At 44.4% G+C, this 24,061-nt stretch overlaps 1 protein-coding gene across 1 annotated transcript; it reads right to left on the bottom strand.

Moving 5' to 3' along the window:
* Window positions 1-1,861: 1,861 nt before the first annotated feature.
* Window positions 1,862-23,856, bottom strand: ncapg2 (non-SMC condensin II complex, subunit G2). The gene is made up of 27 exons (XM_076290223.1): window positions 23,798-23,856; window positions 23,326-23,432; window positions 22,947-23,138; window positions 22,266-22,380; window positions 20,531-20,670; window positions 18,938-19,072; window positions 18,636-18,730; window positions 18,046-18,202; window positions 17,629-17,721; window positions 16,736-16,861; window positions 15,740-15,919; window positions 12,406-12,558; window positions 11,933-12,155; window positions 11,668-11,771; window positions 10,392-10,565; window positions 9,080-9,153; window positions 8,607-8,760; window positions 8,093-8,266; window positions 7,777-7,893; window positions 7,387-7,527; window positions 6,360-6,459; window positions 5,083-5,273; window positions 4,276-4,419; window positions 3,573-3,679; window positions 2,951-3,051; window positions 2,648-2,750; window positions 1,862-2,159 (listed from the first exon to the last, which is right to left on the bottom strand). The coding sequence occupies exons 2-27, from the start codon at window positions 23,401-23,403 to the stop codon at window positions 2,108-2,110; spliced, it is 3,423 nt and encodes a 1,140-aa protein (XP_076146338.1). The 5' UTR covers window positions 23,404-23,432; window positions 23,798-23,856; the 3' UTR covers window positions 1,862-2,107.
* Between the last annotated feature and the right edge of the window lie 205 nt (window positions 23,857-24,061).

Raw genomic sequence — 24,061 nt, 5'->3', positions numbered from 1 at the left:
CAGATTTGATTTTAACAGCCAACATTACCATACAAACCCTATTTAAATTCCACCACAGGAGTTGCATGGAATAGATTTTGGGTATGAACTCACATAAAAAGATGGCCACCGGCCATTTCAACTTTCATCGCAGTCGGGTCCTTGATGAGGTCGAGGGACTTCAATTTTCCCCACCGCGCTTGTGCATTTGCAACTGCTACAGATCTGAGCAGGCTGTAAGAAGGTAATAGAAACAATCAGGACACATTCAAAGCATTTTTGAATTGTAGTGCAAAGTTCTTGCTGTGTATTTGAATTGTGCTTGGTCAAACAATTATCAATCATTACTCACTGTGCTGGTCATCCAAATTTCTGGCAAACTCATTAGTCTCTGCTTGCCAATGACCTGAAGTAGGCTACCTCCCTGACCTCTCCCATGATTACACTGCAGTCTGCTGGCATGGGACTACTTAGCCTAGCCACCCAGCCTTCCCCAGTGTTATGAAGCTTTTGCGATGGGTATTCAGGTATCCGCCCCCCCCCCCCTTGACATTAAAACTCTAAACCACAGCCCTACACTTTGGTTTTTATCATTACATTCAGTGTAATATTATGATAGTAGATATGAATCAATAGTGGGAAAAGACATTGCAGAGGTTGCAGGAGGTATAGAATTGTCTTGGTCTTTGCCATGAGTACTACATAAATGGGCTTAAAAACAGAAGCAGGATTACAAATTCCCACACTGAACAGATACAGTAGCCCTTTCACATGAGCTATGACGGAGGGAGCTTACTGTATCACACAGTAACTAGGCAGCCCACCCCATGCTCACACACACACACCCCCCCCACACTACCAGTAGACCATGACACATTGTGCATTCAGCACCTGTGCCACAGCGAGAGCCTTGTTGGGCTCCCTAGCAGAAAACGCTGGCATTTATATTCCTGGGCTGCCGTTGGCGTAGCATCGGGCACTGGGGCACCCTGTTCTCCAGCTGTGGGGGCAGACAAGGCCGGCTAAATGAGCGCATTCACCGCCCGCCTGCTGCCAGTGTCCCCACCCACACACACACCCCACACACACCTCCCCCCTCCCTCATCAACACACAGGCCGGCGCAGAAGCACCCAAACGCCAGGTTGGATTTTCATTCAAGGCATTTTTCAGGCACACCGCCTTGGGTTCTCACCGAATGAGCTACACTGTAGAAATGTAATGACCTGGTGTAACTGAGGCCAAAGGACATGGATGCAGTGGAAAATCAAGATCAAGGTTGCTTTCTTCACTAGCTGCTGTGGTCTTGTGCAAAATGCATGACGCAAGCACAGAAACTTCACTTTGTGCCACCTTCAAGCGTGCCAACGACAGAGCGAAGTCTTTTTTTACATCTTATGATGCATGGACAGTACTTGACATACCAATAAAAATCTCTCAATAGATTAAATAGGCTACTGACGTCAAGGACGAGGATCTACGTCAACTCACTCAATTTTCTATCACATTCTGTTGCTAAGGAAGGTACTGACGTGTACCTACAGTAACAATGTATAATACAATGACTAAGACTTCCTGTAGAGTCAGTGACCAGATTGCAGGAGAGATGACCATTCACTATCCAGTCGAAAACACTACTTCACAAACACCAAACACAGTTGTGCCACACTGGTGTATTTAATCTTTACTTTGAAACTAACTTAAATTTGAAACAAAAGAAAAAGGACACCAAAAAAAACAAAAAAACAATGCTTTGTCCTCAGACAACAAGGAGCTCTGGTGCTCCGGATTACTCTTGCATGTGGATGTCGTCATTCATTTTGTGCCTTTAGGAAGTTTACGGATCAAAAGGAAAGAGCGCACAATATTTCTATAAAATTGTTTCCTTTTAATGACAAAAACACAGACAAAAATATTTGGTAAAGACAAATTTAAGAAGTGTTAAAAGTATACATTTATGAGTTTTTTTTATTTTTTAAACACAACTTTCAGATGGAGAAATCATTTTAACACAAACATATATGACGGTAAAGGAGGACAGCATAAATAGGTTAATTCCTGACATACAACATGCAAGAAAACAAAATGGACATAGGTCTCATTAAGGCATCCTGGTAGCCGCCGTTCCCCTCAAGGCATTAGAATATCATTCACTGTTTTGATTGAGGAGCCGTATAACATTCTGCAAGAGAGACAAGAAATGTGGAGGGAGGGGGGGGGGTCATGTTTCATGCTCAAGTTAGAACAAAATTAACAGAGTAGTCTAATATCTAGTACTCCTGTCTAATCCAGTCCATCCTAATTAATGTGCGCTTTGACTGGAGGACACTGAGATACGATTTGCCAGTCACACCTAATTGGGCTAAGGCAGCCCTTCTTCAAAAGTTATTCCATCCACACTTCAAAAGGATATTTTATAAGATGAGGTCATATTAATACACTGCTGTTATTAGTCTCCATGCTCGGAAAGGTAATAAACTCAATGTGTAGGGTTTGAGATGAAAGGTGCTCATAAAACAAATATATGTGGCTAAAGAAAAAAAAAAAAAACACTCCCATGAATAATATTGCTAACTGGACAAGTTCCATTTCAAAATATAACAGATACACAATATTGCACTTTCCCAAAACAATTTTGTATGTGTGTTTCTGTTTGCGTGCGTTTCTTACTTCTGTATTTCCTCGTCACTTTCACCAATTCCTGCATAGTGCCTCTCCATTTGCCTCTGGACAGACACGGCAATGCTCTTCAGTTCTGACCTAAACTGCCCGGCTGCAGAGGGACAGACCCAGACAGAGCGAGAGAGACAGAGAGAGAGAGGGGGGGGGAGAGAGAGAGAGAGAGAGAGAGAGATTTAAAACAGCCTTAAACTGGTCTGGTGAGCTATGGTTAGGTCAAATATGGAGGTTTGGTTCAGCATTTGATTTTTTTCATTTATCCATTTTTAACCAAAGAGCCCAAGGAACACTGACTTTGTTTGACAACAGCAAGAAGGTTTGTGACGGCCGCCAGTCCCGCCAGGCTGTCAATCTCGTCTGCGTCCAGAGACTGCTGAGTCATGGCGAAGAGTGACCTGAGGGCAGGGTGAGGTGGGAGAGTTAGAGAGGAAGAGGTGGTCAGCTGCCAATAAGGACAGGGATCCAAACAGTGACAGGAAGGAAGAACAAGCATGAAAAGAAGAAGGAAGATAGACAGAGACAGCAGAGAAGGAATGGAGGGAGGGAGGGAGGGAGAATAGAAGATGAGAACAGGAGTAGAAGAAAATAAAGGAGAAGAGGAGATTGAGGAAGATGGAGGGATGAGAAAAAACAGAAGGAAAGGGAAAGGAGAGAGAGAGAGAGGAAGAAAGAGAGAGAGAGAGAGAGAGAGGAAAGAAAAGAGAGAGAGAGAAAGAGAGAGAGAGAGAGAGGAAAAGAGAGAGAGAGAGAGAAAGAGAGAGAGAGGGAGAGGAAAAGAGAGAGAGAGAAAGAAAAAAAGAAAGAAAGAAAGAAAGAAAGAAAGAAAGAAAGAGAGAGAGAGAGAGAGAGAGAGAGAGAGAGAGAGAGAGAGAGAGAGAGAGAGCACAGGTGTGGAGATAGAAGAGGAGAGCTCTACCTGGTCACAGCTGGAGGGCATTTGAGGAGGATGCCCAGGATGTGGCTGGACAGAGGGGGCAGATCCTCTGCAGTCTCAGGAGTGGACAGCTGCTCAGTGTGGGACACCTGGGGACAGGACGGGGGGAGACAGGATGGGGGGAGAGAGACAGGACGGGGGGAGACAGGACGGGGGGAGAGAGACAGGACGGGGGAGAGAGACAGGTGAACTCACACAGCCAGCAGCTGGATGTGGCAGCAGACGGCATTTACAAGGGTTTAACACCCAATAAACAGCTTAGCCTGTGATTAAATGGCAGGGTGTCGCGGATTAACCAGACAAAATAAACAAACTACACTTGGGAGAGGGGGAGAGAGAGGGGGAGAGAGAGGGAGAGAGAGAGGGACGGAAAGAGAAGAGTAATAGTAGTAGTAATCACAAATTTAAATTTAAATATGATTCTTTTAATCTACATGATTTAAAAAATCCAAAACTTTTTGTGGTGGCACCTTATTAAAAACCTTTTCCAAATCGCTTAATAAAATCGTTGCTTCTGTGCTGCTCTGAGCAGAACAACGACGTAAAATATTCTTAACTGACAGACAGGAGAGCGAGAGAGAGAGAGAGAGAAAGAAAGAAAGAAAGAAAGAAAGAGAGAGAGAGAGAAATACTGCGGGTGACAAGAGAACAAAATAACAATAATGCATGAGTGTGTGATGGGCACCTTGTGCAAGGCATGGCTGATCTCAACGATGATGGCGGCAAAGAGTGATGAGAAGACCCCGTCATGGCCCTCGGGGCGCACTGATGCCAGCTCCTGTGCCACAGTCAGGAAGTCCATTAGAGCGCTCCTGGAGGTGACGCACACCTGCGAACCACAACACGCAAACAGCACTTTGAATACAGGCCTGAGTGCATCAGCTACCAAGTTTGCCTCACTGACTTGAGTAGAGTTTGACTTCAATCTCACCAGGATGATGCTGGAACAAAACATACTCCCTGAGAAATCTATATGCAGATGAGCTGCATACCTTGTTTATGAATAAATGTTAACAAAATACCTTGTATTGGGGTTGGTCTGAACAGTCTTTTAGTATTTGCTATTTCATTTTATTTATTTATTTATAAAAGGACAACACACATTAATCAACACCACATACTGGCCCAGTATTTGGAATTGTTTATATTAGCTCCTAATAAACAATTCCTAATACTGGACCAGTGTGCGGTGATTGTCCCTATTTTTTAAAGTCTGATATGCCTGTGCATCAGCAGCACCCAGGATCCAAAAACGGCCAGTGCACAGGGATTTGATCAGTATTCTGTAAATGTGCCAGTATTAGCCAGCCGGCTATTTGGCTGTTTATTTGCCATCAGAGAATGCATGTCCTCTGTGGGCAGAGTACAATTATAATCCATTTATTTGGCAGTGTGTATTCAATGCTGGATCATGGACATTTTTCTTTAGGAACGTCCACTGGTATGGAATTAGATGGTGAATGCATTTCTATGGCGACGTCTTACACTGTACCTGCGCTCCCTCCTCCTGGTCTTTCCGCAGCTTCAGTGCAATCACCTCTAGGATCTTATGGAAGATGTTGGTTAGCACACCAATGAGAACAGACATCTGCTGCTCCTGCCCCGGTGCACTCTGGGACATGCAGTCCTTAGCCAAGCTGGACAGTACAGACAGAATAACTGGGATGCACAGGTAGCCCCTCTCTGCAAACAGAAAATGGGACATATAGGACCTTTAGGTAAACTCTCAGAACCCAAGCAGTGAACAAAACTAGCTTTTAAAGCCACTCACATTGACACATGCAAATACTCACCAATGTGAATCACTCACTCCTACATTTAAAATGTACTCCATCATTCAGACCATAATGAAAACTCAATTTCACAGTTATGCTGAAACATCAATTAAGCCTGTGTCTGGGATTCAGACAAAAGGCAGTGCAATTACTGAATTTCAAAGGTTTTTTAAAACCCTCTACTACAAATAACAATTTGGATAAAACAATTCAATGCATCCCACACACTACCTTTCTTGTTGGAAAGGTGATTCATTTCAATAATTATCTTGTTTACTTGTGCGGAGCATATAAACAGGAAGCAAGTGGGAAGATACAAAGACATTCACACTAACAAACAAAGCACCTGCAACTTGTTTGTTGCTACTTACAAAAAGCAAAAACAAAAATAAAAAAAATATTGTCTCCATGGAAATGTATCTATAAAAACAATAACCATCACTCTACTCTGAGACAGAAAAGGCAGGAGAAGTCAAAACTAAGATGCTCAGACACGCTTCGCCAGATGGTGTAAAAATGGTAATCAGAATGGATGACTCAACATTAGATTTCCACGGCATGAACTCAAGGCTGTTCACACACATAGCCCCCGCTGTGCCACCTGGAGACTAGGCGTGGAGCGGCACACGTGATCCAGAGACTCAGGTCACCACTAATGGCAAAGCTTAACACTGTTGTGCAAATATTTTATTATTCTAATATTCATTTTTAAGAAATTGTAAAAAATATTTTATTAATTTATATTTTTAAACAAAGCCAGGGAGCCAACAGAGAGTGGCTAAAGGGCCGCCTGCGGACCGCGGGTTAATGACCCCTGCCTTAGATACATGAAATACTCTTTTCTGTTGTGGCCATAGCAAATATGCAACACACGTGTAGATCAGATACCACCAGAGGTGAATATGGCTGGTTGTATGAATGTGTGTATGTGTGTGTATGTGTGTGTGTGTGTGTGTGTGTGTGTGTGTGTGTGTGAGTGTGTGAGTGTGTTTACCTGATAACAGAACGACGGAAAGCAGGTCCAGGACTTGACCACTGAACTCCATGTCCCCTACTCCAACAATAATGATGTCCCTTGACATAATCAGGCAGCACTGTCCAGAAAATCAAACATGAGATTCATTCATATTCACAGAGTCAGTCACAGATCATGTTAGGCTCAACAGCAAGGACACAGCAACACAGCTATTCTGTATTCACTGCCTACCAACAACAATTTTTTGTGGTTGCAGTATAAAAGAAAAGCCTGAAATTATTAGTTCAGGGAAAAAAGAAATAAAAATGGATCCAAGAAAGGCATAAACAGAGGGTTGATGTACAGACGAGTTTAGAGAAAAGGAGAAGGGAGGGAGAGAGAAAGAGCCTAAACAAAATAATATATCATGCAGCATTGTGTTGTATAATTGAGCTTGGAGCTCAGTGCTGGCATCGTGGGGGTCATTTGTCAGCAGCGCAGCACGGTGCTGTGTGTAAGACTCACGTCTACTCCCCCACAGCCGCGAGGGCACGGCGCCTGGCAGGGAGATGAATGGCAGCTCGTATTTTAACACCCAGTACGCTCTCCCACCGCCGCCGCCGCGGCCAAAGGTAAGCTAGCTCATTTGTACAAATGAATGTCATTCTGCGCCCATGAGGGGGGGGTGGGGGGTGGGCACCGTGTGTGTGTGTGTGTGTGTGTGTGTGTGTGCTAATGTCTGAGGTGAACTGAGTGCAGGAATCTCCATTAATGAACAAATGACTAGGACAGTGAGTTTAATCCCTCTGTGGTCCAACTCCCTCTCCAGCTCAGAATGGAAGGGGCAATATGAAAGGATTTAAAATGTCAACAAACATGCCCTTTCATATTGTCCAATAACATAAAAGTGTCTTTGTTCTCTCTCTCACTCGCACTCAAACACACACACACACACACACACACACACACACACACACACACACACACACACACACACACACACACACACACACACACACACACACACACACACACACACACACACACACACACACGTGGTTATTACCTCCACTACCCTCTGGGCCAACTTGACCTGCTGCATTGAGATCACGTCCTCGGTGGGGGCGACTAGGAAGGGCAGGATTCTCTCGGTCACCCAGGTGGCCGACAGCTCCATGTCCTGCAGGAAGTCTCTGTCTTCTGGGAACTGAGTCCAGGCACAAGCCACCCACAGATAGAGAGAGAGAGAGGCAGATAGAGAGAGAGAGAGAGAGAGAGAGAGAGGCAGAGAGAGAGAGAGAGTAAGAGTAAGAGCAGCACGCCACAGAGACACAAAGACACGCTCCTGCACTCCTAGAGGCCTAGACACCGGTCATGACCGGTCACTCCTACACGCATAGACTGGGGTAGGTGGGGAAGGGAGAGAGAGAGCGAGACAGATGATAGCAGGACTCACCTTGCTCTGGAGGTGGACCAAGAGTCGGCTGTGCAAGCTGAATGCTTTCATGGCGGTCTCTGTGGTCCTTGCACGAGCTGGAGGCTCAAATGCACTCACACACGCATACAGCTCAGACTGCGCACGAAACACACACATACACACACACACACACACACAAATATTAATCTTCATGACAGGACAGAGTAGAATGACAACAAAGTGAAAGCTAATATATAATTATGACTAGCATCAATCATCTCCAATTGCACCAAATAGGACCCGTCTAAGTAGGACTGGTCCTACTGAGACGACACTCTGCAAAGGATACCCGTACCTTGTATGAGCCGAGAGCTTTCAGTAGCTGCCTGAGCTTGCCCAGGGCCACATTGACCACAGCGTCCCGGGTGGGGGGATTGGTGAGCATGTAGTCCAAGAAATCTAGCCCCAGGTCAGGCTTGGCCTCCATGGTTTCCTGGATGCGCACGCGACGTGCAGAACCGTCATTGGCCTGCAGGGTGTAACGGTACAGGAAGAGACCAAAAGCAACGATGAGTTGTTGAGACATAATTAACCAGAAGATGGAGAGAGTGGGAGCACTCTATCTTCTGATCGGATAAAAGCATCTTCACTGTTTTAAATGTTTACCTAAATCCAACAGGTACGCTCTAAAACTTGCACCACTTTCTTGTTGTAAAATTTGTGAACACTGCAATCAATCAAAGCGTGCTTCTGGCTAGCAATTTGGACATGCAACTAAACAAACACCAATTAGTGTTGTAGAGGACAGTCTTGTCTGTCTGAATATCTACCTCCAAATGATAAAACACACACAGGCACACTAAACATACAGAGGTATTGGCCAGGGCCTCGGTGAGCCAGTCGCTGATGAGCTCCAGGATGTGCGAGGCCTGTCCCCAGCTGCACAGGCAGTCCAGGATCTGACTGTAGTTGGAGACAGAAGCCCCCACCTCAAGCTTCCGCAGGCGGGGCAGCACCCCACAGCTGCAGGGGGGAGGGAGAGAGAGAGAGAGAGAAAGAGAGAGAGAGAGAGAGAGAGAGAGAGAGGGAGGGTGAAGTTATACATGGGCTGAAAAATGTCTCTCAAAGAACTAATCAACCAGACAAAATATATTCCATAAAGGCAGAAAAATAAAAGAAAGAGAGAGAAAGAAAAAAGAAAGAAAGACAGAGACAGAGAATGAGAGAAAGAACAAGGAAGAGAAAGTGAGACAGAAAGAGAGAGCACAGTGTAGAGAGAGAGAAGGTCAGAGGTCAGAGATCAGAGGGAGGGAGACACACAGAGGTGTAATGAGGCACTGACCTGAATGAGGGCACAGAGGCAGCAGGAAGCAGAGAGGCCATACACAGCAGTGCTACAGTGCAGGCATGGTCATCCTGTAAACACACACACACACACAGCAGTGCTACAGTGCAGGCATGGTCATCCTGTAAACACACACACACACACACACAGCAGTGCTACAGTGCAGGCATGGTCATCCTGTAAACACACGCACACACACACAGCAGTGCTACAGTGCAGGCATGGTCATCCTGTAAACACACACACACACACACACACACACACACACAGCAGTGCTACAGTGCAGGCATGGTCATCCTGTAAACACACACACACACACACAGCAGTGCTACAGTGCAGGCATGGTCATCCTGTAAACACACACACACACACAGCAGTGCTACAGTGCAGGCATGGTCATCCTGTAAACACACACACACACACACACACACACACAGCAGTGCTACAGTGCAGGCATGGTCATCCTGTAAACACACACACACACACACACACACACAGCAGTGCTACAGTGCAGGCATGGTCATCCTGTAAACACACACACACACACACACACACACACACACACACACACACAGCAGTGCTACAGTACAGGCATGGTCATCCTGTAAACACACACACACACACACACACAGCAGTGCTACAGTGCAGGCATGGTCATCCTGCAAACACGTACACACACACACGTACACACACACACACACAGCAGTGCTACAGTGCAGGCATGGTCATCCTGCAAACACGTACACACACACACGTACACACACACAGCAGTGCTACAGTGCAGGCATGGTCATCCTGCAAACACGTACACACACACACACACACACACACGCACGCACACACATGCGCACGCACACACACACACATGCACGCACGCACGCACGCACACACACTCGCGCACACGCACACACACACGCACACACACACGCGCGCGCGCGCACACGCACACACACACGCACGCACGCACACACACACATGCACACACATGCACACACACACAAACACACACACTCCTGTTAAGCAACAAATTACTACATTGATTATTTTCATAAAACTCCATCCCCACACACAGCCGTGCATTAGGAATTGGCACAGGCTGATCCATTCCATGATTAGCCTTCCTTGGAGACGCAATACTTCTGAGGGATGCAGACGCACTAATGACTGTTGTGATTATGGGAATGAGTGGATTCCATCCTATGATGGAGTAATCGCCTATCAAAGGCCACTACGTCATTGATGGCAAAACTTAAATTTGCTTTTTGGAATTGGAAACTGCTGATGCCACAGCTCTGCTCCAATTCCTCACCTGGAAGAAACGCATGTACTCGGGCAGCACCGTGGCAAACTTGGCCACCAGGTAGTTCATGACTTCCTTGTTGCGCTGCAGCGACTTCTGGATGCTCCTCCACAGGATGACCACTACCTCCAGCAGCCGGGCCATGGTGTCCATGTCTCTGACCGACAGCACCTCCTCCAGCTCCTGACAAAGAACACACACACACACGCACAGACACACACACACACACACACACACACACACACACACACACACACACACACACACACACACACACACACACACACACACACACACACACACACACACACACACACACACACACACACACACACACACACACACACACACACACACACACACACACACACACACACACACACACACACACACACACACACACACACACACACACACACACACACACGGCCAGTTACAATGACTCAAGTAGTGGACATTTATTTGGCAAAGGGTGCATGCAGACTGCAACAGTACTGCAGTTCTATAGAACATGGTCTTGGGGTTTCGATTAAAACAGATTCTAAGATAGAAAGTCTCCAAGACTATCCTTAGCTTTGTTATCAGCAGTTAAACTTGTCTACCAATAATACAATTAAAATCATGACACTTCCAAAGAGACGGGCATCAGCCTGACATTTATTTCACATGCTTACAAGACCACGACAGCATGGAAAAGCCTTAAAAATAGAGGTGAAGTTAGCTGGAACTGTCACCGTGCCTTACAGCAGCGAAGTAATGCTGTCCAATAATATAAACAACAAATCCAATTAGTTAGGCAACAAATGAGCTACACAGCTCTAAGACAATGCAATACTCAAAACCACTGAAACATCAATTAAAAGTATAAAAATTATAAAAGAAATGGCTGATAGAACTTTTACAGAAGGCTGTTAGAACTCCTGACACCTACATAATAGAGATTTCTACGCCATAAAGCTACGCCTGAACGTTTTTACACGGAAAAAAAACAGCCATTTCAAGGAATGAGCAGAAAGAAATCAAAAAGCTCATGCATAATGTACTTTTCAAATGTAATGAACTCGTTTAGTTCTTCTTCCCTTCACTATATCCAATAAAAAATGAAAATGAGACCGTCTCTGCATTAAGCAAATACATTATGCTCATTTTAAAGGGGCATCTTATTCTCAATCTCATTCCTTCGAGGGGGGTCTTGCACAGTGGTCATGCACTGCTTTAAAGGCAATCATCACGTTTTTTTTCAGAAAGTATAATGAACCCGAGCTCATTGCGTGATGGCACTTACAGAATGGTTTTCCTTGTTGGCAGAAGTTGTGTCATCAGCCTCTTGATCTCGGGCCTTCTGAATGCACGAGTTAAGGCACTTACGGATGACGAGCATTAATTTGCCTGGACAAAGAGAACAAAAAGGATCACTTCCATGGCCAGTGTGAATTCGTAAAGAATCTCATCTGCACTTGATTTGGAGGTGTGCAAATTCACTGATACCAACCCTGGCATGAAACACCTCACAGAACAGGTGCACAGGTGTAGTAGGTGTAGTGTCTCACCTAAGTTATTGGGGGCAGTGTACAGGTGAGCGTACAGGTAGAACTTGCGGGCTGCTTTAGGGTTCATCTGGATGAGCGTGACGCAGCGCTCGCACCAGACCATCTCGGACTGGTTGACCGGGAGGAAGGAGCTGAAGAGGAGGTTGACGATGCGCTTGGAGACGGAGGGAGAGTCCCGCTCCAGACGGGCCAGCAGATGCTCCATGGAGCACACCTTCCAGAACTGCAGGACACACACACACGCACGCACGCACGCACACATGCACGCACACACACAGGCACACACACACGCACCCTTGTTTATCTAATTGACTATTTGAGTTTGGGGAAAAGCAAAGTAAGTCAAGACAGAAACATAAATACTATATAAAGAGTAGCATGGCTCTGACACCAACTGGATTAGGATTCCGATAGCAGTTTGGACAAATTGCACAGAGCAGCCAACAGGCACACTGACACGGCCGGCCTCCTACCTTGGTGGCTCGGACGGCCTTGATCTTGATGAGCATCTCCACGAAGGCCACGCGCACCTTCTCAGAGGTGTCGTGCAGGCTGGTCCTCAGCAGGGGCAGCAGGTTCTCCAGCACAGCGTGGGTCAGGTTGTTGTCCAGGATGATGGACATGCACTACAAGTCCAAAAACACAATTGAACCTTTTCAAAAGCACATATATCCTGGACAGATTGAAAAAAAATCACTCCTGCCAGCTTTGATGCTCGCAAATATTCCCTCATTCATTCATGGTGTGTGCTTGTACAGAAACCAATAGTGCAATAAGAGTTATGGTGATTTGTGAATGTAGTCTTTGTGCATGTAGCACAACAAAACAACAACCAGAAAACATCCACTACTGCCTATTTTTATACACAAAATTGTCAGCAAATATGCAACTGTTTGATGAAAATGAATGTCATTTTTCACAGGTTTGGATATTTTTGTCATTGGCTAATTAGGCCTCCAAGTGCCTAGTTATCACCTGTGATTTCAGTTCATGCTGAAGATGCCAAAAGACCAAAAAACATCTCTACTTTGAATACTTTCACTTGTTTTTAATTATCTACCCTTTTTTTTTAGTTTGCGACCAATTTTTCTCGTTCTGTACGTAATGACAAATGACTACTTCATTATTGGGTCAGAGTCGCATCAAACGGAGAGGCCGGTGCAAGCATGTAGGTTTACTCATGTCTGCAGGTGATTCATTAATTGAGCTGAGACAGAAACAAACGGTCAGCCTGTGCAGCCCTTTTATAAATCACACAAGACATAGTCTTTCATTTGTAGCCTTCAGATGTCGGCCCACGAAAAATGTCGATGAATAACAAAGTAAATCTCTGCCTGGTTTTGGAGGCAGAAGCACCAATCGGGCGTTCGTTCTGCCTTACGGTCACACAGTGCTGTAACGTTTTATGATGATGAATGTTCAAGTAAAAGCACTGGGGTGTGAATGGGAGAGGGCATGATTGGGAATCATGAGTGGGTTTTATCAGCTTCAGGGTATATGCAGGAATCATAGAGTTGAATTTACTACTTTTTACTACCTTTTTTACTACCTCCACAATATTTTTTACTACCAACACGACATCAAGCAGCAGCCCTTTTTTTTTTTAGGGGGGGGGGGGTACCACTTACTACTTGCTATAAGGTATAAATCATAAATATTAGGTAGACTAATAATTTCTATTTGTGATCATTAAGTATGGTCATTGTCAATGACAATGTTTTTTTGTAGTGTCGAGGCGTTCAGTTTCAGTTGTCCTTACCTTAACCCTAGCCCTTGAGTTATCCTAACCAGCCCTTAGCCCTAATAAGGTGAATGATAACCTTGGCACAAATGACGCTAAAACACCAAACACGTGTGGTGAAAAATGAAGAACAAACACCACCGACTACCCCGCCCCCTCAAAAAACAAAAAAAAAAAAAACAACTCCAGTCTAAGGATAGGCCCAGAAATCTATATGGATATATAAAGCCATTATTATTGGTATGGTATTGTTGTTGCACATTTGACACAAAGCAGTCCGTGAAAACATGCACATCAGTGGACTGCTTTACTAATGCAAAATTGAAAACTATGATTTCATTGCATTACTCAACATGGATGCACGATGCTTGCATGATAAATACTTCCCAAAACAACAGTTAGGTAGGTAGGTAAGGATGCCACATGATTTTGGTTAGTTTTCATGGATTCAAATGCCAATATTATAGGCTAAATTATAGGCCAAATACTGAACATTGACTGTGGAATCAAGTAGGTTACAGAGTTTCTTTCCCCCCCTAAAACCTCCTGTCACTAGCTAGATGCTTTCAAATTTAACATGGTTTTAAACTCATATGTTGCAGTTTTCTGTCACTGCAATAAAACTAGCCTATTTGGAATATTTTGTAGGCCTGCTGTTCCTTTTATGAGAACAATTTAACTGATCAAGTTTTCATAGGCTATTGAATGATTTAAATGTGAATGCCATAAACTTAATTCGCCATTAACTTTAGCGTGGTTCTTCACGCAGTTGTCATCTAAATGCAGTGTTTTGTAGTCTATTCAAAGAATTTCACGTTCATCACTCAGTTGTGGTGTAGGTCTGTCTTGAGTGATCGCTGTCCCTTTAAATGTCTGGGACTTTAAATAACGGGACTTTTAAACTGCATGCTGTTTTTGTTGATGGACAGTACCGTCTTTGATTCAGTTTTCTACCGTTTTAATAAATGACACGCGCACTTGCGTGGTTAAAACTAAGGAATTGTTTTCACTCGTTTTCTTGCAATTCCGTAACATTAGATACTAAGTCTAGGTAACGTTAAAAAAATGTTGTCGGTTACTATGTCAGTGACTAGTTCGAACTTTGTTTCTGATGGGATAGATGGAATTTTATTGCACGGTTCTAGATGATCACAGTCAGATGGCAGCGCTACCGTCAGCTGAACAAAAGCTTACACTAGTCAAGTCCACAGTTGTTAAAACTTCCAGCTGAAGTAGCCTAGTGTAAACTGAGAGACTTGCCTCCTAACGGAGTGAGTGTAGCCTATATTTTTTTAGCTGCTATCAGAGTGATAGGCTAGCCTAGGCCTACATCTACCGCTCCTTTGCTACATGAACAAATATTATTAGATGAGTGACAGAAGCACCGGACACCGGACCAGCAGGCCCATATGATAAACGCTGCTCTGGTAGCCTGCGGTAGGGCCTAGATGACGTGAAAAACGCGAGAGTCGCCGAAAAGCATCCCTGCATCCTGTAATATCAACTGAAGCAAAAAGGCGAAAATGTTGTTTGTTGGCGTCGCTGATAGGCTGTCAACCACGGAACTCTACACAGTTTACTTCTACGTCATTGCTATCGACTCCGACTCACTCAGGTCCTGTTAGCACGTACAGTATATATTTAGGCAAGATGAAGTTAAAACATGTAGACACAAATATTAAGCAAAAAATGTAAACTCATATTGAGGTGGTGATGAAAAATTTACTACCAAGTCAAATTGCATTTATTACCTTTTACTACCTTTCAAGGGCCTTAATTTTGGTAGATTCTATTTACTACCTTTTACTACCTTTTACTACCGCGCGGACACCCTGTGCTTGTGTGAGCGAGTTACAGTGTCAGTCAGTAGCACAAATGTTACAACATGAAACTCAGGAGGCACATAAGAGTGGATGTGCAAAACTGTGCCTGGAGACAGGGGGTGTGAAGAGGGCCAGGAGGCGTGTGTGTGTGTGTGTGTGTGTGTGTGTGTGTGTGTGTGTGTGTGTGTGTGTGTCACAAGGGTCAGCAGGAGACTGATTGAGGGCGAGTGTGAAGGGCAGTACCATGAAGACGGCACATCGGACGTCGGGGGAGCTTGCGTCGTAGGCCAGCTGCTGGACCAGCTTCTTCAGGAGGTCACCGATGATGTCGGAGGGGATGAACTCCCAGCACTTAGAGAGCACCGTGCAGGTGCCCAGCACTGCCGTGGAGCGCACCAGCGGCTGCTGATCGTCCAGCAGGGACTAACACACACCACACAACACACACACACACCAGACACACACACACCACACACACACCACACACACACACACACACATACACCAGACACACACATACACACCAGACACACACCACACACATACACACCAGACACACCACACACACACACACACACACACACACACCAGACATACACACACCACACACACACATACACACCAGACACACACACACCACACACACACACACCAGACACACACACACCAGACACACACCACACACACACCAGACATACACACACACACATACACACCAGACACACACACATACACACCAGACACACACACACAACACACATACACACCAGACACACACACATACACACCAGACACACACACATACACACCAGACACACACACACCACACACACACACACACACACACCACACACACAGTTTGTTTTAAACACAGATGTGCATAAATGAGTAGATAAATCAGTGCAATACAGGGTATTTACCCTAAAAACACAGAACAGATGGGTTCACTCAAAGGGCTCCCAAAGCATCAGTAGGCTAGCATCATAAAGAAGAAGAAAAAAACATGCACAAAGCATCCAAACACCTGCCTCCCGTTTAGAGTTAATCCTCTGCCCAGAACTTGGGAAAGTCTGAAGCGAACACAACAGCTGTTTTCGCAACAGCCTCTATGCAAATCTAGCGCAGCAACTCTGTAAATCTAAAGTCTCTGGATGGGTCGGAGTGGTGAGGCAGGATGGGGCGGAGTGGTGAGGCAGGATGGGGCGGAGTGGTGAGGCAGGAGGGGGCGGCGTGACTCACAAACAGAGTGTCCAGCTGGCGCTGCAGGGTTTCGTCGGTGGCGGCCACGTCCATGCTGGGGTCCTTCAGGGGGAACGCCTCGGTGAAGAGCAGCGTGGCGTTGGCTCGCACCTCGCCATTGGCCGCCTGCATACAGACAGACAGCTTATCACAAGTCATGAATAGGACGGCTGGAAGCATCATTGCAAAAGGGGTCTGTCATTTAGGAGCCAGCCCCATGGGAGTCAAGAGGAGGATTTTAGCTTAAGCAAATTGTTGTGTGTTTTTTTTTTACTGGTTAGCACGTCGGACTTGTAACCGGAGGGTTGCCGCCCGAGCGCCGCTGTAGCAGGCAGCTCACTGCGCCGGGATTAGTGTGTGCTTCACCTCACTGTGTGTTCACTGTGTGCTGAGTGTGTTTCACTAATTCACGGATTGGGATAAATGCAGAGACCAAATTTCCCTCACGGGATCAAAAGAGTATATATATACTTATACCTATACTAGGGGGCGCTGGTTTGTCTAATTTGTTTGGTGCGAGGATTACGTGGGCATTTCGTTTAGAGCCGCTGAATGGACCTGTTGGTTTGATTTTGGTTTCTGGACTCAATATGTGGACTCAGAGCTTGAGCTGTCCGACCAGGTGGGCAAGAGCTTGGGTTGACCACAAACTATTAGATAATCATTAGCCTCGAACATTAGTCTTGTACGTGCACCTTTCAGTAAATGATTCCAGTATAAGTGATTTGTTGAGTGCTTATTTAACAATATCAGTAAAAGCCAATGTAACATTACTTAACTCGGACATCATTTTTCAGCATTGACACACGGCAATCCTCTCTTGAGTTTAGAGCTTAGAGCTAAATAGACCCTCTCAGAATACAGTGGAAGAAGTGGTTGGAGTTGCATTGTACCTTTAGGGCTCTCCAGAGGATGGGCCGGTATAACCTGTACAGCATCTCATCCAGGCCTTGCCGAAACTTCTGCTTGTGGAAATAGCTCAGTATCTGCGGGGGACAATGATAGCTTGTCACAACTCTTTAGACCATAATCTTTAGACTACACTCCACCGGATACAGTATTATTGATCTAAAGTAATAAGGCATATAATTGGCAACTGAAGAAAACTTCCAGCCTAATCAACATCATGATTTGCTTCTGCTGGGACTGGGACTCTGCCAAGGCTGCAATCTATTCAATGTAGCATTTCTAGTAGATTTATTATCTGCAATTCATTTCATAGACCTCAAATTAATTGGGTCTGATGCATGAAACAGGATGTATTAGACTAGAGAGCGCCAGTCGCCGTTCAGGACCGCAGCTTGACCTACCTGTCGGACTTTGGGCAGCACAGGCGAGGTGCGGTGCAGTTGGATGCCATGTTGCATGAAGTCCTGGATGCAGGTGGACTCGATCTCCTCCAGGAAGGGTCCGGAGGCTTTCTTCCAAGCGCGGAAATAGATCTCTGCCAAGTGCTCTATTTCAGCCCTGCACGGCCATGTCAATAAAACATGATAAATAGCCCTTTAAAAGACTCATCACCACAAAGCAAGTGCAAAACCAGAGCTATAAAAGTAAGTTTCACAGAGTGACACGAAAGCAACTTTCGGGACTCATCTGACCAGAGCTAATCGCCCAGCGGAAGGAGCGGGCGAAGGCATTGTGTGAGACTGGGCCCGGTGCAGCCCAGAGAAGCTGACCCGCTCATGTAGGTCAGCTTCAGACTGCGCCGGCTCACGCCAGGGCCCTTGCCAGAGGGCCACTTAAACGAATGATTCAAGCCTGGCTGAGCCGAAGCTGCAATTACAAAGGGCCCGCAGGTCGCTGCGAAGTAAACACCGGCCACCGCCCGCCCGCTGCTGCCCCCCCCCTGGGGAGGAGAGAGTGAGAGAGCGGAGGGGATGAGCGGTTGTGAACTCACTTGCGGAGAAACTGGAGCTGATTTTTGACAGTCTTGTGAATCAGACGGATGAAGGCCAGGTCCCAGCTGAAGAGGAACACGAGGAAACGCTTTCCCTGAGGCCAGGAGGCACAGACACACAAAATTAGCAAAGCAGACGAGACAAGATAAGACACACACTGGACCAGCTGGTCATTCTTCACAATGAAACACAATGAAAAACAGGCAGTTAAAGGGATAGCCATCACACTGTTATTTACCCCTGTAATACCAAAAGAACATGACCGATCTCACTACATCTGAATAAACTGTCTGCCCCTCACCTCGTCCCTCTTGATGTGGGTGGCGTTGAGGAAGCACTGCAGGAGCTGGTTGGCGAGCTCCAGGCCCAGCTCTGAGTCTAAGGGCACGCTGATCAGCGCCTCGTGGAACAACCACAGCCTCTTCATGTCAGGCACCTGAGCAACCAGAACCAAAGAGTTAACTGGGACAATAAATACTATGGTATCTGTTAGAATTTGAGAGTAATGGATTCAGAACCTATGCTTTTTATACCATAAAATTGTTAAGTTGAGTTGACCAAAAAAAAATGTTATTATTACTAGTATTGCACATGGTTTGTAATAATATCATGCAAAGTTTGAATAGATAATGCAACTTGTCTGTCTGTAATAGTACAAACAGCTATGACTCATGGAGGACAAAACACAATATGATATTGAAGTTAAAGATCTTAAATATTACATTAGAATACTGCACTAGAGAAAGACAAAAGACAAGTATGTTCCTGCTTGTATTCTTGGGCTGAATAGGCTCCCTTCGTAGCAATTGGCCGTGTAGCCCTTCAAACAACTTTGCTTTATACCAAAAGGTCCATAAACAATCATTAAATACCATTAGTCTCAAAAGAGAGTTTTGAAGAGCGGGGGAAAAGTGCATGGAGAGCCGCACAATAGCGATATGAATCACCCTCGCAGCCTTTTCATACAAAGTGGAATCCATTCCCATTACTTCCATGAAACACTAAAGCACTCCACCACAACTTTAGCAGTGTTATACTAGCAGAGCAAGCACTCCTCCTAGTGTCCCCTCACGAGAACAGAGAGAGACAGAGAGGGAGCGTGCATGTGTGTGTGTGTTTTTGAGCGTCGGGAGGAATTAATTGCACACTAACAGCCGAGGCAGCCTTTTCGCCAGGCCGTCACCTCGGCGGCCCCCTGAGAGGGAGCAGGAGATAATTGTCAGAGAGGCGCAAGCGGAGATGATTAACAAAGCTAACGAGCGAGCAGAGATCGTCGGCTGTAGGGCAGCGTCACCCCCCAGAGTTCGCCATGACCCTTTTGAAGGCTTTTAGAAATATAAAGAAAGAAAAAAAATCTGCCTGCCACTTTTGTTCTTTGGTCTGACGGACTTTTATTTTTTCTGTTTTATCTAAAGTTGAAGAACTTTTGATTATATGCGTGTCTGATATGCAAATGTCAAAAGGCATTATTCCTTTATTTAAGCCTTTGAACTTAGATGACCATATAAATGGGGTGTGTTTGGACAAGATTTATCAAATCTAAATATACCTCAGCAGTCATTCAGTATGTCAGACTGTAAAGCTGACTCAAAGTTATACCAGAGACTTTTTAACAGACTTTGGTTATACACACCCTGATACAAAACGTTTTATGGTCACAAATAGTCATGAAATGGTCACACTCACCATTTATAACAATCATTCTAAGCAACAAATTCTACACAGATAATTTATTATGTTTACATTTTCCTCCATATATCAGGTTTTATGGTATAGTACACTATAGATTGAAGTCCCGTCAGCCAACAAGTTCTGATGCGTAATATGTTGAACCTGGGTCTGTCGGGTCTTAATGTAGAACACTGAAGTGTCAGGCCAAAAGTTTGGGAGTTACCCGTTTCCTGAGAGAGGTCTGGAGGACGGTCAGTCCGAGCTCTTCTTTCCCGTGCAGGCCTTTGGTCCACCAGCACTCAAACAGCCCGAGCACACGCTCCTGCAGCGCGGCTTCTGATTGGGGCAGGAAGCCCAGGAGATCTGAGGAGCAATCACAGAGTAGAGCAAGCAGACCAGCAGCACACTTCTGGATGAAATGAAGTGGCACTGGAGAGGGAGAGGAGCCTGAGCCCAAACTGTACCCTGATTTCAGACTGGGTCACACTGGCACAGACGACCTTCGCATCTGACACTGGCATATTTGGCAAAGTATCAGTCTTTTCTCCCAGAGTTGCCACTGAGTAATCAACTCAGATGGTAAGGTTGTGATATCATGGACAGGTTAAAGCAGACAGTAGGGATGCATAACACTGATTTTCTGCAGATAACCGGTCTGCTGACATTTTCAAACTTGTTTTGGCTGACTGCTGATACCAATATATAAACATGTTTTTTTATTTCTTAAGGGCCTTTCCTGTAATCGAAATGACCTACTAATCTTATTGCAATGGCCTAGATGTTGTAGATACAGGAATCATTCTCATTTACTGTAAATGTATACCTTAAGTAATGTAGACACTCACTGATGAAAAATAAGGAAATCATTGCAATATGATACAGATGTAAAATACACAATCACACATGACATTATCAAGTCAAAATGTAGATCTCATCCTCTTTGAATAACTATGTATGATGTTTCCTCTCTAATAAGTATAAGTAAGTATAAGTATAAATACTATTTTGATCCCCTGAGGGAAATTTGGTCTCTGCATTTATCCCAATCCGTGAATTAGTGAAACACAAACAGCACACAGTGAACACACAGTGAGGTGAAGCACAAAGTAACGGAGCAGTGAGCTGCCTGCTACAGCGGTGCTCTGGGAAGCAGTGAAGGGTTACAGTAGGTGTAGTGATGGGCAAATGAAGCTTTGGTGAACCACTGAACCACAGCAGTGTGAACCTAGCGACACTAGCTGAAAAGCAAAAAGATGGCCACCACACATAAATTTTTCAACATAAAAGTCCTTAGCAAACCAATATGTTTGGTTACATTTCATTTACATTTGGTTTGGGTAAGGACTTTTATGTTGAAAAATCTACATGTGGCAGCCATATTGGATTTTTTCATTAGTGTTGCTAGCTTCACACTGCTGTGGTTTAGTGGTTCACCAAAGCTTCATTTGCCCATCACTAGTTAGGTGCCTTGCTCAAGGGCACTTCAGTCGAGGATGTGGGCATGGGAGAGCCCACATTTTTCCTACTGGTCGGGGATCGAACCGGCAACCCTTCGGTTACAAGCCAAAGCCCTAACTAGTAGGCCACGGATGCCCCCATCTAATAGATTGTGCCGATTACAGACTTGCCAATTTATATGCCAGGAATATTGCACAAATGTTTATATCTACCGATGCCAATAATACCATTTTTAACTCTTATCTGTTGATCCCACCATCATACCAATACAATCATGCATACCCTACCAGACAGAGCTTAGAAATTACTTCTTGGTACACTGTGAACATTGTATGCTTTCTTTCAGACAAAAATAAAATCCTGCTCAGACAAAACAAACACTGCTAATCTTTAGTCACTTTATGAAAGAAAGCAAAAAAAAGTGTATTGTTAGTGCATGAAGACACTAATATATATTGTCAGATTCAAAATGAGAAGAAAGCCCTTATTGCCCTACGCACCATTCAGCATGCTGGCACAGTCCAGCAGAGATGTATAAGTGTCTTCCTCCTCAATGGTCTCCACAGATGCTACAGCCACTTCAGTTACACCCAGAATCACCTGCATGGTCTGCTTCTGCAAGTAATCCAGGGCAAGAATACATTTCCTGAAACTGCAATGTTGTGCACTACTGAGAACTAATCAATGGCAGACTTATAGACTGAGCCAAAAGAAAAAAAATAATTTCTAAGACATTTCAATGAACTGCATATTAATAACGAGTTATGGTTATGGGATTTGGCAGACGCTTTTGTCCAAAGCAACATACACATACAAAAAATATAATACTTAAATTTAACAGGGAACAATTTAAGCTGTTGATCAGACTATATTAAAGAGAATAGTAATAATAAACAACAATGTCAATTCAATCAATAATGAAATAAACAATGAAAATGAAGGAAAATAGCAATAATAAACAATAATGTCAATCAATAATATTAATGATTGATAATATGATAATCATGATAATAATTTCATCAACAGCCTAATGAAAATAAACATTACCATAACGCATACTGTAAAAAGCGCTTAATGAACTAAGTACATGTTGAAGTTCAATGAAATGGATAAAGCACTATTAATTGAGGTAAGTGATATGCGACTGTCTTTCCCATTTACTATAAACATGTATTTCTCACCAAATCCAAAGGCACTTCTACTTCCATGTCTTGCTCATTCTTCTCCAACTGTGTCCCATTCCAGCGCTCTGCGGGGCATGCCACCACGGCGTCCTGCAGAAGTTTGGCCAGACTTGTCCACACAGACTGCCGCTGAGCCTTCTGCAGCTCCTGCAGCAACTCTCCAAGGTCAAAAGGCTCCGAGGCATCTTTCTACTCACACACGCAAACCAGGGAAAGCTTTCAGCAGCAATAATGTATTTGACACTTGTGTTTCAAGATCTAGCTAGCGTTAAACAATATTTTGTGTTTGTTTGTTTTAAATCAAACCAGTTAATACACATCACATATATTAAACACAGATTATTTCTGAAATATGAAGTGCTGTACAACTACTTACATGAAGTTTGATGAATGAGAAGAAATCCTCAGTCTTACTGATGGAGACTGATTTTATAAAAGCCTCCCTTTTCGACATCGTAAGGAAATATAATTCTTCAGACGCTCCTGTCGCAAAGCGGAGACAACAATAACCACGGTTTATTATACAAACTCGCCATCGAAAATTATTCTAAATATAATTCAGCTGTTACATGCCTCATCCAACGTTAGTTAAAAAAACAATTACGTGGTGTAAGATGACTAAATAACTACATTGAATAATTACTTAATATCTACATTGCTAACGTTAACGTTTTGCTAGCGTTGACGTAACTTGATTTGACTTTCCAGCACAAACACAAGGTAACCGCTTGGTTTTATTATTTTGCGAGCAAAACAATAAGTTGTGACATCTATAATTCATATATATGTACGTTTCGTTCATATGCAACCCGCAAGTTACATGATCATGCTATTGTTTTGAAACTCACCGAAGTTGTCAAACTGTTTTGCTTCATTCCCCGCGCGAAATTGAAGTTTATGACGTAAGATGCTTTATTTCCTCTCTTCTCCGATGCCTAGAAATACTTTGAACGTACTGCCACCTATTGGAGTGGATAGTTTGAAAATTGTAGGGATGCAATTCTTTGGCCACTAGATGGAGATAAAGAGCGTATCTTGAGCACTTGAATTGAGCACGCATCAGCTTTACCAGCATCACAAAAAGTCCATACTGCCACAGCTAATGTCAAGGT

The sequence above is a fragment of the Alosa pseudoharengus genome, unplaced genomic scaffold, assembly GCF_046254945.1.
Source record: "Alosa pseudoharengus isolate Yale_2024_CS ecotype anadromous, Long Island Sound unplaced genomic scaffold, YU_APseudo_1.1 YU_APseudo_1.1_scf_18, whole genome shotgun sequence".
Classification (NCBI taxonomy): domain Eukaryota; kingdom Metazoa; phylum Chordata; class Actinopteri; order Clupeiformes; family Clupeidae; genus Alosa; species Alosa pseudoharengus.
Note: the sequence above shows the minus strand (reverse complement) of the source record. Positions and strands in the feature narration are given on the sequence as shown.

What these genes read in the sequence shown, in the direction of transcription:
- ncapg2 (XM_076290223.1), bottom strand. Translation starts at nt 23,403, where the DNA reads ATGTCGAAAAGGGAGGCTTTTATAAAATCAGTCTCCATCAGTAAGACT. An exon ending in TAGAAGTGCCTTTGGATTTG is followed by an intron (nt 22,381 to 22,946) that starts GTGAGAAATACA and finishes GATTACTTGCAG; the next exon opens with AAGCAGACCATGCAGGTGAT. An exon ending in AGGCCGTCCGAGCCACCAAG is followed by an intron (nt 12,156 to 12,405) that starts GTAGGAGGCCGG and finishes TGTGTCCTGCAG; the next exon opens with TTCTGGAAGGTGTGCTCCAT.